At 41.5% G+C, this 14706-nt stretch overlaps 3 protein-coding genes across 4 annotated transcripts in view; 2 read left to right on the top strand and 1 right to left on the bottom strand.

The window, feature by feature from the left end:
- The window catches only part of LOC103127427 (zinc finger protein 709-like), a 426106-nt gene that overhangs the window by 58933 nt on the left and 352467 nt on the right, over positions 1-14706 (top strand). The gene's annotated exons all lie outside the window — the stretch shown is intronic.
- LOC132535538 (zinc finger protein 850-like) overlaps positions 1-14706 on the top strand; it is a 340468-nt gene that overhangs the window by 58948 nt on the left and 266814 nt on the right. Inside the window, 1 exon segment of the mRNA XM_060181702.1 lies at positions 1221-2590. Within this exon segment, the coding sequence (XP_060037685.1) occupies positions 1221-2590 (1370 nt within the window).
- Positions 1-14706, bottom strand: part of ZNF317 (zinc finger protein 317) — a 371627-nt gene that overhangs the window by 306925 nt on the left and 49996 nt on the right. The gene's annotated exons all lie outside the window — the stretch shown is intronic.

The raw sequence follows: 14706 nt of genomic DNA, 5'->3' as shown, positions 1-14706 counted from the left end.
AATACTTTTTTCATTTTTAGGAAAATTACTAGAGGAACATTCCACCAATAAGCAGCACCATAACCACCAAGGAAGTAAACAAAGGTTTGAGTACATTGCATAATACAATCATTTTAAAGTAATTAAAATTTATAACCACTGCTGCCAATATATAATTCTTAAGCTATTTCATCAAGAATGATGCCATGAGTATGTTATGGAGTAGTTGGGCATATGACTTAAATAGTGATCGATGTGACATCATGCCTAACATCCTCATTTTAATCACTGGCAACACATGTACCATAGTGATTTTATGGATTGTCACTTTTCTCCACTTCATAGAAAAATCTCTCCCACAAATAATAAGCAAATGGAAGCTATAAGAAATAGATCAGTGGGGAGTTGGGCAGTAGCCCAGGGGGTTAAGTGTTCATGTAGCAAAGCGCAAGGACTGGTTTAAGGATTCCGGTTCAAGACCCCAGCTTCACACCTGCAGGGGAGTTGCTTCACAGGTGGTGAAGCAGGTTTGCAGGTGTCTATATTTTGCTCCTTCTCTGTCTTCTCTTCCTCTCTCCATTTCTGACTGTCCTATCCAACAATGATGATGTCAATAATAACAATAATAACTACAACAATAAAACAACAAGGGCAACAAAAGGGAAGTAAATAAATATAAAAAAATAGATTAGTGAAACTCTGTGTTTATGAAGTAGTATGGTTGAGAAGAGTAAGCATATCTCCTATAAATTAATAACTACTTTTATAGTGTTTACCTGTAGTCCGTAGTAGTGGAGAATTTGAAAACAAAGACATAATATTTTCAAAAGTATTTCAATGAATAAATTCACTTGTTTTCAATTCAAAATTAAAATTCAATTTGTTTTCAAAGGTATTTCAATGAATAAATTCAAAATACCTGGAAATAAATTATTAGTTATCGTTTAATGCATTTGTGTATTGTATAAAGTGATTTAGTATTTACCAACATTTTCTTTCAGCTTTGTCTTACGTTTTACTGTTAAATTAGTCTTTTTTAATTTTAAATTATTGTCCTTATGCTGTTAGTAGAGTAATTTCATATATTTTGATAATATCTGTGTTTTTTTGGTTGTTTATAATAATGACTTGCATTTTCCTTTAAAAATAAGAATACTGTTGTTTTCATTTAAGTATCATTAAGTACCGTCTCTCTCTATTTTACAGAAATATCGTCAATTATCTTCAGCTACATGAAAGAGCTCACAATGGAGAGAAAGCCTATGAATGTAAACAATGTAGTAAAGCATTCAGTTCAGCCAGTCATCTTATGGTACATGAAAGAAGTCACAGTGGAGAGAAACCCTATGAATGGAAACAGTGTAGGAAAACATTCAGTTGGGCCAGTGATCTTAGGGTACATGAAAGAACTCACAGTGGAGAGAAACCCTATGAATGTAGACAATGTAGTAAAGCATTCAGTCCCGCCTGTCATCTTCAGAGACATGAAGGACCTCATAGTGGAGAGAAACCCTATGAATGTAAACAATGTAGGAAAACATTCAGTCGGGCCAGTGAGCTTCAAAGACATGAAAGAAGTCACAGTGGAGAGAAACCCTATCAATGTAAACAATGTAGTAAAGCATTCAGCCAGTCCAATAATCTTAGGGCACATGAAAGTACTCACAGTGGCGAGAAGCCCTATAAATGTAAACAATGTAATAAAGCATTCAGTTTGGCCCGTTATCTTAGGGTACATGAAAGAACTCACAGTGGAGAGAAACCCTATGAATGTAAACAATGTAGTAAAGCATTCAGTTTGGCCAGTTATCTTAGGGTACATGAAAAAACTCACAGTGGAGAGAAACCCTATGCATGTAGGCAATGTAGTAAATCATTCAGCAAGTCCAGTAATCTTCAGAGACATGAAAGAACTCACAGTGGAGAGAAACCCTATGAATGTAGGCAATGTAGTAAACCATTCAACAAGTCCAGTAATCGTAGGGTACATGAAAGAACTCACAGTAGAGAGAAACCCTATGAATGTAAACAATGTAGTAAAGCTTTCAGTTTGGCCAGTTATCTTAGGGTACATGAAAGAACTCACAGTGGAGAGAAACCCTATGCATGTAGGCAATGTAGTAAATCATTCAGCAAGTCCAGTAATCTTCAGAGACATGAAAGAAGTCACAGTGGAGAGAAACCCTATGAATGTAGGCAATGTAGTAAACCATTCAACAAGTCCAGTAATCTTAGGGTACATGAAAGAACTCACAGTGGAAAGAAACCCTATGAATGTAAGCAATGTAGTAAAGCATTCAGTTTGGCCAGTTATCTTAGGGTACATGAAAGAACTCATAGTGGAGAGAAACCCTATGAATGTAAACAATGTAGTAAAGCATTCAGTTTGTCCAGTTATCTTAGGGTACATGAAAAAACTCACAGTGGAAAGAAACCCTATGAATGTAGACAGTGTACTAAAGCATTTGCCTCGGCCGGTAATCTTCAGAGACATGAAAGAACTCACAATGGAGAGAAACCCTATGAATGTAGACAATGTACTAAAGCATTTGCCTGGGCCGGTAATCTTCAGAGACATGAAAGAACTCACAGTGGGAGAAACCCTATGAATGTAAACAATGTAGGAAAACATTCAGTTGGGCCAGTCATCTAAGGGTACATGAAAGAAGTCACAGTGGAGACAAACCCTATGAATGTATACAATGTAGGAAAACATTCAGCCAAGTGAGTCATCTTGGGTACATGAAAGGACTCTTGGAGAGAAATCCTATGTATGTAATCAATAGAAAAGACAGGAAAAAATCAATGGAGCCAGTACCCCCTCCCTATGATTCACTTCAGTCAGTGTTACACAAACTCCTGCACTAAATCTGGTCCCCAGATCATATTGTTGGGGTTTATAGTTAACAATATATGGTTACGTATCAGCAGAGTTCAGAATTAAAATCACTGGGAAACAAGTCTTCAGATTGTGAAGCAGAATGAAGTGACCTGAGGGCATGCAGATGGTTTTTACAGGGTAGAATAGGCCCAGTGAATTGTAGTCGTGGCTTATTTTACTGATCAATAACATGGAAGATGACTACTATATGAACTCACTCAACTGGAATTCATATAAGTGAGGTTCCAGAACTTGCCCAAAAGAAAGATTAAAAAAAACAAGACAGAAACAAAGGGACCGTGTCCATTACATTATAAGAACTGTAATTGTTATCTTTGAGAATCTGGGGACATAAAACTTTGATGTTGGATGTGGTGTGGAGCCATACTCTGTAACTTTACTATCTGGAATTCCACTGTTAGTCACAAATAAATGTTGCATAAAATCATTTCTCGATATATTTTGAATTGTTCATCTGAGTATTAAATTTATATATGCACACATTTATATCCAAACTGTATATACCACTGAATTGCCTTGTCCATCCCAAAATATTTTCCATTTAGGAACACAAACCTAATTATCTAGCTTGGACAATAAAATCCTCTTCCCTTATTTTTCATTCATAAACGTAATCAAGTATAAGATGTCCTGCAGCCTCCCAGAAGGGCAATTAGATATCAGTATATTGGTTGGTCTGAATTAGAGGCTTCATTCTGTGGTGGTAGGAACATTTTTCTAAACTTAAAAGCATCAACTTTCTTGAACAAATTTGTCACTCACCAATGCTATCACAGACTGACAGGAAGAGTTCCTCCACACTGAAGAGACACCACATATCTCTCCATGCCTCACCTGGGCATGCAAGTCTTGGCAATGCAGAAATAAGCTCCATCCCTTAAAAGTGTAAAACAATGGCTTCTTCCTGGTAGTTACAAAGTGGAGAAACCATTCTACCGATCTGACCTGTTGTTCACCTAGAGGCCAAGTTCAGTGTGGGCAGGGCCTGGGTATGCACAGAGCCTTGTCCTTGGGCTTGGAGTCAGCAGGGCTAAGACCTCCAGAGATGCTCTGCAACTGTGCTTATCTTTCTCTAGGTCGGAGATCAGTCCTGATTCTTTCCAGGGGGCTTGAACTACATTGTGGGAGTTCAGGAGTGTGCGTTGTAGTTTGCCTCTCCACTATGTGCTCAGTGTCCTTTGACTGAAGCAGGCCACAGTCCTAGTTCAGGATCATGGTTGGGGAAATGGAGGCCCCTCCTAAAGGAGGGCTTATGGGAAGATGTGTGTGCTAGGTGGAGACAGTGGGGCCACCTCTGCAATCAGCCCACTGCCCACTTAACTCACATATGGGAGCTTGTTTACATTGTAATTATAGTCATTATTGAGTATCTAGATGCTTAGAAGGTAGAAATGATGACCTTCTGACACTTGAGGAGCTGCATCAAGGACATCACCCTGATCTTCCTGGTCAGCACAATCATGTAGTTCTCTGCCTGTGGAGGATTCAGGAGCTTACACTCTACTCCACATAAGAGGCTTGGTCTCTTTAAGAATCAGAGTGGTTTATCCAGACCTGGGTGCTAGGACAGGAAGGGTCCTCATGACTTCTGCTGGTTCAGAAGTAGATAGATTTTATCACATCATCATACTGATAATTACCTCATCTTAGTTACCCTCTGGACAAACCAGTACATCAGTTAATGCAGGGCAAACTCTGGCTGGCCTGTCTTGACCACCCCATGCTCACCAGTGTCTTGAAAACCAGAAAGGTGTCATAGGAGAGGATGAGAACAGGCTGTGGTGGCAGTAAGCAGAGTGATCACTCTGGACACTACAGTAGGGGATAGTGTATTAATTGGGTTACACAAAGGTATTCTTATACTCAAACAAGCAGGCAGAAAAAAGGAAGTATGTTTGGACCAATCATTGTATAGGTCAGTATCATGAAGTGGGAACAAGCTGGGGTAGGGAAGTTGCAGTCTTATCAGGAATGGACTGGGGCAAAGACTGATGCCTTCTCAATGGTTACACTATTTGTAGCAACACCCTTTTGTCTGCAGGACATGGAAACTTGACTGTTCTCTGCAAGAGTTTCAGTAAACAGCTCTTGCCTTTGAGACAGGTGCAAAATACTGGCAACCAGGCCAGCTGGGGAGAGGGTGGAGGGGGAGGGAGGCTCTTTGGCTCCTAGTCTCTGAGAGATAATTGTGGTGTCAGCCCTGCTCAACCTGCTATATCCCCACAATTTAAGTCATGACTTTAAAAGTAGACTTTTATTCATAACACCTCTTGCTCACACTGATGAAACACTGGACACTCACCAAGCTGAGGAGGACTGCATATGCCCCACTTACAATACAGCTACACTCTCCCAAATAGAGTGCCCAATAGGCAGAGCTGTGAGGGAACAGGTCCCACCCTGAGTCATCTTCTGAGGATGCTCTTCCTTCCCAGCTATAGCAAAAAGGAAAGCAGCAGATAGCAGGTGTCCACACACCTTTGAATTTCACATTGTGGAGTCTGAACACCAAGATGCCATTAGATCTGGGGTTTGTGAGCCCTTCCTGGGTCACTGGGACATTTGCTTTCTGGGTCTCTATCTGGAAAAGAGAAATAGTCTCTGCCTCTCTAAAAGCATGAGGAATCTGGGGAGTGTATTTCTATTCAAAACATTTTTATGAGTGTGAACCTTCTTTATGTTTTTCTTTCATATGCAGTGCTTGTAAGTGACCCCTGGGCCTCTGATCATTCACAACACTACTGCTGATCTGCCTTTCAAATAAAACTTTCTGTTGATTTCTTGAGGCTTTTATCCTAGATAAACTGGCAGCTCTTCATACCAGCTGCTTTTATTTATTGCATATGACAATCCAGTCTTTCAAGTCAATATTAGAATTTTTGAAAACACTTATCTACCAAAACTTTGATGGTGAGAATCTCTTATGTTTCCATTGAGATGATAGTCATATTGACAGACACTATTGACTGTCAGGCCAATTGCACAATGAAAAACATCAACAATAAAACCTCCCAAAAGACTAAGGGACCTAGAGGCTGGTGTCCAAGAGTTAAAGGAAATGATCATAACACTTACCCAGAACTATAAATGCTTACAAGAAGAAGCAAATCCTGTTCCTATCCTGACCCACCATAAGCCCTCTGCATCTTGCCCCAAGGCTCTCATTTTGGCAGATACGTGTCCGAATTCTTCTGCAGCCTCCACAGCTGCTTCTTTGGCCACCCCTGTTTTGGCATACACATGTCTGGATTCTCCTGCAGCCACCACAGCCACTTCTCTGGCCACTGCTTATCCAGCAGCTTTGACTTCTGTGACTCCTCCCCCCACTGTTTCACAGCTATCAGAGCAAGTCCACAGATTCCTGGTCAATGTTGCCCCCAATATACAAAAATCTCAGGCCTGGTATTCGTATTCCGCCACAGATATTAAACTTCATAAGACTAAAAAGAAAATGGAATTCATGCTCCACGGACCAGGTCCATTTTACAAGGCTTAATCCCAAACCTTAACATCCCCCAAGATTGGAGGAATGTAACTCATGGTACACCCCCAGGCCCCCTCTTCCTGCAATGGGAGGCATTTTTTTCATAACGAATGTTTACAGCAATCACGGAAAAATAGTCAAAATCAGACGGGAATTTTGATGCATTGTTTTGAATGGGTAATTTGGAAACAGGAATTCAACAGGCAGAGGCCAAGTTTACACCGAGTTATTTTGATCAGGTATGCCTTTGTGCATTACAAGCATGGGAGAGGTTAACACCACCCATGGGAGTGGCCTTAGCCCCCATTCCCTCCATTCACCAAGAACCAGATGAGTCCCTGGCTAAATTCATTGACAGGGTCCAATCGAGTTTGGAAAGAAAGATTTATAATCCTGACACCCGTTTTCTTCTCCTGTGGTCCATTTTCTGGGATCGCATGCTTCCGGATTCCTGACAGGCATGTCTCAGTCTTAAAAATGAACACCCAGATACCTGGATTTTAGCTACATAGAATATTAGATCAAGTTCGTGTTGGGAACCTATTGTGCAGGCCTATGCAGCTATCCTACATAAGCAAAAAGGGGCTTTCTTTCAGTGCGGTCGCCAAGGGCATTGACGTAGCCACGTCCAGAAAATAAACTGAGACCCCACCTCCAGTCAGGGCAACACCACCTCCAGTCAGAGCCAGAGACCCCGAATGCCTTGTCCCAGATGCCAGAAGGGGTTTCATTGGAGGAGATATTGTTGGCCAAGGTTCCATAGGAATGGCAAGCCCCTGCCAAATTTAAACTACGTGTGGGGCATCTCTTAGCCCCACCTTCAAGAGGATTGGAGCAGGTCACCCGCTTGGTGTCATGCCCTTCTTCCATAAACAAAAGCCCAGTTTGGGACCGAACCCATCACTCCACCCACCATTCCAAGTAAGAATAACAGAGGGTGAGCGGAAGGAGGAGCGTGCAGTGTGTGGGAACTCCCAGTGTAGAAATAACTGGCTGGATCAAGAGAATGGCTTGGATTCAGAGCCTGAAATTTTGTGGACCACCCCGTGTTAGAAAGGGGTCACCCAACTATGATGGTAAGGATTGGTAATACTCCCTTTAAGCGTTTGATTGACACGGGCAGACAACAACAATCTTTTTTAAAATTTTTATTTATTTATTTATTTATTTTGTTGCCCTTGTTGTTTTGTTGTTGTATTTATTATTGATGTCATTGTTGTTGGATAGGACAGAGAGAAATGGAGAGAGGAGGGGAAGACAGAGAGGGGGAGAGAAAGACAGACACCTGCAGACCTGCTTCACCGCCTGTGAAGTGACTCCCCTGCAGGTGAGGAGCTGGGGGCTCGAACTGGGATCCTTCTGCTGGTCCTTGTGCTTAACCCGCTGCGCTACTGCCCGACTCCCCAAAACAATCAGAGGTTCCCAGAGTTGGGACTCCTCCCAGGACCATGCTTACATGGTGTTGGAGGGTTGACTCAAGTTTTCCCCACATGAGATTCGCTTGTGTGGGAAGATCCAGAAGGGACTACCAGACGCTTTTGTCCTTTAATAGCTGATATAAGCACCAAATTATTGGGTAGAGTCTTGCTGGAATATTCCAAGGTATATTCACGTGACTGTACTGGTTTTTGCCTGAACCTGACAGCTACCATGCAGGTGGACCCAAGGTAATATCTAGGGAGGTGGTGTTATAGTTGGATAAAGGACTAGAAAGCTGGATCAGAGAAGAGCATATCTCCAAAACATGGGAAAAAAATATATATATAAATATTGTTATCTATGAAACCCATCAGTTTGATCTGGGGCCCATATTCAACACAGGGGCCTGTGTAACCTGTGCTTCCCTATAGGTCTTGTCAGGCTGAGCTTCACTGATGGGAGACAGATGACCCAGGACTCATGGCTGGGTTGTACACAGTATCTCTTTATTCATGCAGGATGCAGCACAATCTAAGCCGAGCTAAACTAAACTAAAAACTAAAACTAAAAACAATCTTGTCATTATATATATATATACTAGCCAAGTAGGGTGGGAACAGGATGTGACGTAGAGAGGGTGGAGAGAAAAGTGACTGGTGAATATCAGGGTGTGACAAGGAGAGGGGCAGAGCAGACAATTCTACCACTGAACCACCAATGCCCTGGAAGGGAGGGTGGTGCTTTATGTAAATGTAAAAGTGATTTATGTAAATAGACCGCAGCTTTGAGTGGGATCAAACCAATCCCATACAGGCATACCAGTGCTTAAGCAGGATTAGAGACAGAACACAGGGGGAGCTGGCATACTACCCAACAGGTCTGAGCTTGGGATTCTGTGTTCATGGCTAGGAACATTCCACGCTGCACTGATTTCAGGACCCATATTCTTTTCTTTTTTTTTTTAATTTTAATTTTTTATTTAAGAAAGGATTAGTGAACAAAAGCATAAGGTAGGGGGGGTACAACTCCACACAATTCCCAACACCCAATCCCCATAACCCACCCCCTCCCATGGTAGCTTTCCCATTCTCTATCCCTCTGGGAGCATGGACCCAGGGTCGTTGAGGGTTGCAGAAGGTAGAAGGTCTGGCTTCTGTAATTGCTTCCCCGCTGAACATGGGTGTTGACTGGTCATCAGGACCCATATTCTTAGAGTGGTAGAGTATGTTGCTCAGCCTCACTTTGGAGACTGGAGCAGCCCCTACCACTGTTGATCCACATTGATGGTGATGTCTTATAGAGAACCAAAAAAGCGTCCATGTTGTTCCAGATGAAGATGACCAGTGACAGTGACACCCCTGTGTTCTGGTCACATTGGAGCTGATGCTTCACGGTGTGATCACATTATTGATACACTCTTATTGTTGATACATTTCATTTTTTAAAATATTTATTTTATTTATTTATTCCCTTTTGTTGCCCTTGTTGTTTTATTGTTGTAGTTATTATTGTTGTTGTCGTTGTTGGATAGGACAGAGAGAAATGGAGAGAGGGAGGGGAAGACAGAGAGGAGGAGAGAAATATAGACACCTGCAGACCTGCTTCACCGCCTGTGAAGCGACTCCCCTGCAGGTGGGGAGCCGGGGTTCGAACCGGGATCCTTATGCCGGTCCTTGTGCTTTACGCCACCTGTGCTTAGCCCGCTGCACTACAGCCCAACTCCCTGTAGATACATTTCATCATGCAATTGGCCTGACAGTCAAATATGATTGTCAATATTACTATCATAGTTTTGGCATAGACTGAATTTCCTTCTGGGGTACAGAAGGTGGAAGGTCTGACCACTGTAATTGCTTCTCCACTGGATATTAATCTTGACAGGTTTCTCCATAATTCTTCCCTAGTGGGGTTGAGCTCTGGAGAGGTGAGACTTCATGAAATATTCATGAGGTTGTCTGCTTAGGGAAGTCAAGATGGCATCATAGTAGCATCTGCAACTTGGTGAATGAAAGGAAGTAGGATATAAACATCAAATGCTTTGTCAAATGTGGCAATTACCAGTGTTGTAATGGAATAACAGGAAATGCTGCTCTGACTCTCCAGGCTTCACTTGGGCATGCCAGTCCTTTGAAGTGACAGAAAATGAGCCCCTTCATTTAAAATGTAGAACAGTGGTTACTCCCTGGTAATTGTGAGGTGGAGGGACCATTCTAAAGGTCTGGCTGGGCTGACCTAGAGGCCAAAGTCAGTGTGAGCTCTTCTGGGGCTAGGGGTCCAAGCATCCCTAAACTTTCATCTGGCAGTCAGCAGGGCTGGAACCTCCATAGGTGCTCTGCAACTGTGCTTGTCTTCCTCTGGGCAAGGGAAGTCAGTCCTGCTTCTTTCCAGGGGGACTTCAGCCAATTTTGTGGGAGGAGGGGCAGCCCCTGTAGGTTGAGGCATCAGCTACAATGTGACCAGCACTCAGGGGTAGAAGAGATGCTCACAGTGCTGACTATGGGAGTGAATTCAAGTAAACCAGAAATTCCATTACCTTAGTTTCTTTATTTTGCATCTTGATCTTTTTTTTTTCATCTTGATCTTTTGCTATGTTTTCACATATTATCAAATACAGTTATCTGAAAATAACTACAAGTCACCCTTGTATTTCCTTTTTCCTAAAAGTGGAAGTTTATTTTCTTTCTCTACTTCTGTACTTCAGCAAACAACTTCTCTCAGATTGAATTATAAGTGCAGAACTGAGAATCCAGTTTTGTTCCATGAGCTGCAAATAGGAAAACCTTTCACAGTCACTCGCAGTGTTCTATTGAATATTTAGTCATTTTTCTAGAAATAATGATCCTTTGTTACTAAATGGTGGTTGCAGTATTATGAAAATTTTCAGTGCATTCTCCATTATTTTAAGTGTAACTGAGTAAGAAAACACTAGAGGAAGTAACATGCTTCTTATTCTCATAAGTCACCATTCCCTAATTGAGCCAAAATATTTGGTAAAACCATCCAAACAATCAGTGGTATTTGGTATTCATCCTGGTGAGAACTGAAGAACCAAGTAACAACTTTAGTCCAAACAAGACAGGACATACAGAGAAATTCTTCAGTGCTAAGGCTTTAGAGAAAGCCCTCAGAGTGAGATGAATGAGTGGCTTCACCTGTGAGCTCACAGAGTGTGGGTCTAGGGGAGCACAGATGTTGTCAATAATGGCTCCAAGTGACTCTAGGTGATCCTAGGTAGAAATGAGGCTTCTGGGTAATTCACCAGGGTGGAGACATAGTGTTGGTCAGTGGAGAGGTGTTAGCATATGCTCTATGGGGTGTCTAGTGGGTTCCTGCAGTCAGCAGTTCCCGTTATAGAGAATTTGTGGGTGTCTGCAGGAGGAACCTCTGAATATGAAGGAGACATTTGTCTGTTCTCCCTGGAGGAGGCAGTGTTCCTGACTCTGCTAAAACAAAGAACAGGAGAGAGTGACTGCAGCAATTCCAGGTCCTCTGCCTGTGGGTGTGGTGGGGCCAGGAAGAGCTGCTCTTGCCTCTCTGAAGGATATTCTGAAAAGGCAACGGTGATGCTTCAAGATCATCTTCCTTGAACTAAAGACTGAGGAGGAGGACTAGAGAAGGGCATGGCGTGCTCTCAGGTAAAGGCCCATTCTTGGTGGGGCTGTGCTTGTTTTTCCAGCTGATACCCCATGAATCCAGGACCTGCACAAAGGACCTTGCCTGTTTCTGCTGCTCCTTTGATTCTTGCTCATTCCCCGTTTTCATTTTATGAAAATGGCCATCCCTGGGAGTCGGGCTGTAGCGCAGCGGGTTAAGCGCAGGTGGCGCAAAGCACAAGGACCAGCATATGGATCCCAGTTCGAACCCCGGCTCCCCACCTGCAGGGGAGTCGCTTCACAGGCGGTGAAGCAGGTCTGCAGGTGTCTATCTTTCTCTCCTCCTCTCTGTCTTCCCCTCCTCTCTCCATTTCTCTCTGTCCTATCCAACAACGACAACAACAATAATAACTACAACAATAAAACAACAAGGGCAACAAAAGGGAATAAATAAATAAAAATAAATATTTAAAAAAAAAAAAAAAGAAAATGGCCATCCCTTCAGAAAATTTCCTGATATTACAGAAAGCTCTCTCCCCAGACTTGATTTCAGACAGTCTACCTGTCAGGACAATTTTATTATGACATGTGACCTTCACTTGTGAATATCCTCCCTACTGACAGCTTAGTCCAGAAGTGTGTGATATTCGGGCACATCTAATAGGATAGGAGTCATAACTAGTTTAGAAAGAAATAAGTTAAAACTTTATGTTTCCTGTGGCATTACCCATCTCTGAACAAAGGATAGAGAACACATACATGAGGCTGGGGAAGGAGCATTATTACAAAAAAAAAATTATCGTATCTGAAGTTCCCAGTTCCCAGTTTCTATCCTCAGTCCCAACAATAATCAGAGCTCAGCAGAGTTCTGGCACACACACACACACACACACACACACACACACACACACACACCAAGCATCGAGGTTGACAAGACAGCTAACATGGATATGCCACTGATCTTTGTGCACCACAGGTGAGAGCCTGGGCTTCACTGCACTGGAATAACTTTCAGTGCTATGGTTTTCATTTCTCTTTATGTGAACAACAATCAAACTGCCCAGATTGCTGGATACCTATTAATGGCTGACACAATGAAAACTAATGAAAAGAAAAATAAAAAGAGTGATAAATAGATTCCTGAGAAGAATATTTCAGAGAATGCTTGAGAGAGAATAATAACCAAAAATAAGCTTCAATCTATGAGTAAGGAATGATTTGCAGTATAAATATGCTTTTAGAGCTTTGTGATAGTGTAAGAAATATAAGCCGTCTAAATTGTGTAGGATTGATGTTAATTAGTAATTTCCAATGAAGATCTGTTCATTGATTTATGCTGAGAGTCCCCAACATGGAGGGCATGCTCTTCTGACACAGGCACCTGGTTTCACATTGAACCATTACAGCTGATGCAGCTTTGCGCACCTGACACAACTTTTTGGTGATTACTCCATCAAGTTAATACTTCTCTGGATACTTAAAAAGATGTACGCAAATTCACTGAGGCATCTATGGAAAGCCTCACATTATTTTAATTTTTAAAATTTATTTAATGGGGGATTAATGGTTTACAGTTTACAGTAAAATACAATAATTTGGTAAAATATTAATTCCCCAATAAATAAGTGAATAAATAAGAACAATAGTTTGTACATGTGTAACATTATCCAGTTTTTCATATAACACTTCTACAACCATTAGGTCCTCCTCTGCCCTCATGTTCCAGGACCTGAATATTTCCCCTAACCCAGAGTTTTTTACTTTGGTGCAATACACCAACTCCAGTCCAAGTGGAAAGCCTCACATTGTACCTAAATATAGTTCTCTTCTTATTTTCTCTTTACTTTATTATGAGGAAAGCAAATGCTTGCATTTCCGTGCCCCCAGTCCTGGGTATTTATGAGACTTTGAATACCCTAAGCCTCTATGCTGTGTCTCCATTATATTCTATACTCACCCAACAGAAACTTTTTTCTTTTTTATTAATGATTTACAAAACTACAAATTCACAAGGGTAAAAGTCCATACCATTCCCACCACTACAATTCTGTCTTCATTCCCTCCACTGATTACTGCAGTGGTTGTCCCAAGGTCACAGATAATGTTTCATTGTTATTATAACTATCTGTCAACTATCATCTACAAGCTATCTATATCTGATCTATCTACTTTTTATCAGTAATTTTACCTACTATATCTATGGCCCTGCCTTCTTTTTATTTATAAGTCACACCTACACTTATCACTACTTCTGAATGCCTTTCTTTCTTTATTCCTCTTCTCTTTCTGGGCCCCGATGGAACTGGAGCTCAGAGTCCTCTAGTGATCTTCTGCTAACATTTCTCCCCCTCTGGGTGTATGGACCAAAATTATTTTTGGTGGTGCAGAAGGTAGGATCTCTGACTTCTGTAACTGCTTCTCCATTGCATATGGACATTGTCAGGTCAATCCATACCCCCAGTATGTTTCTTTCTTCCCCTAGGTGAGTAAGGCTCTAGAGGTGGTTCCAGGTGAGTTTGCCCATGGAGTTCAGGAATAGTATCTTCAATGTGGTGTCTGAAAGGCAGTAAGAGGCATGAAAAAGTGTTTAATAAATAGAACCAGAAAGTAATAGGGTTCTTAGGGTGACAAGAAACTAAGGATTCCATTTTTGATATGTTCTTAAGAACTTGAGCTTTATATTGAAAGCAGGTTGACTAAAAAGATTGTTTGACAAGATTATGTTGTAGTAGAGAAAATGGATAAAAGTTGGATTAGGGCAGAGAGTAGCTCCCAAACTTGAAGAAAATATATAAATTCAATTAACTGTTTGCCCCATCAATCAGCCTAGGGCCCATTTATATTCATAATAAGCACAGGAGCCTGTATAACCTCTGAGTCATTATCAGTCTGCTCTTGCAGTCCATGGTCACATGGACTATCAGGACCAGTCTTCCTCAAGTGGCAGAGTGGGATGACCTAGAATCCCTTTGGAAAGTGGACAATCCAATTGGTAATGGATTTGCTAAATCATAGTGAGGGCAAGTTCCTGGGGAATCCCTTTATAGAGGCCTTCTGATGATATTCCTGATCTAAGTGACCGGTGATGGTGGACAGAGGGTCTATAAGAGGTATAGACTCTTGTATCTATGAGGATATTCTAGGATTCCCTGACTTGGTGTGGGGATAGTATTTTTCACTCCATCTTTGTAATCTCAAGAAAGAAATAAGTGCTATACTATTAATGTTTACTATGTGTAGTCAAATATAGAATCTACTAGAACAAATAATAAATTTAAGAAAAACATCAAAGACTTGCTCTTTGGCCCAGACCACATCATATAAGTCTT

Source organism: Erinaceus europaeus, chromosome 23 (genome assembly GCF_950295315.1).
Source record: "Erinaceus europaeus chromosome 23, mEriEur2.1, whole genome shotgun sequence".
Classification (NCBI taxonomy): domain Eukaryota; kingdom Metazoa; phylum Chordata; class Mammalia; order Eulipotyphla; family Erinaceidae; genus Erinaceus; species Erinaceus europaeus.
The sequence above is the reverse complement of the archived record's forward strand: the minus strand, read 5'-3'. Positions and strand labels throughout refer to the sequence as shown.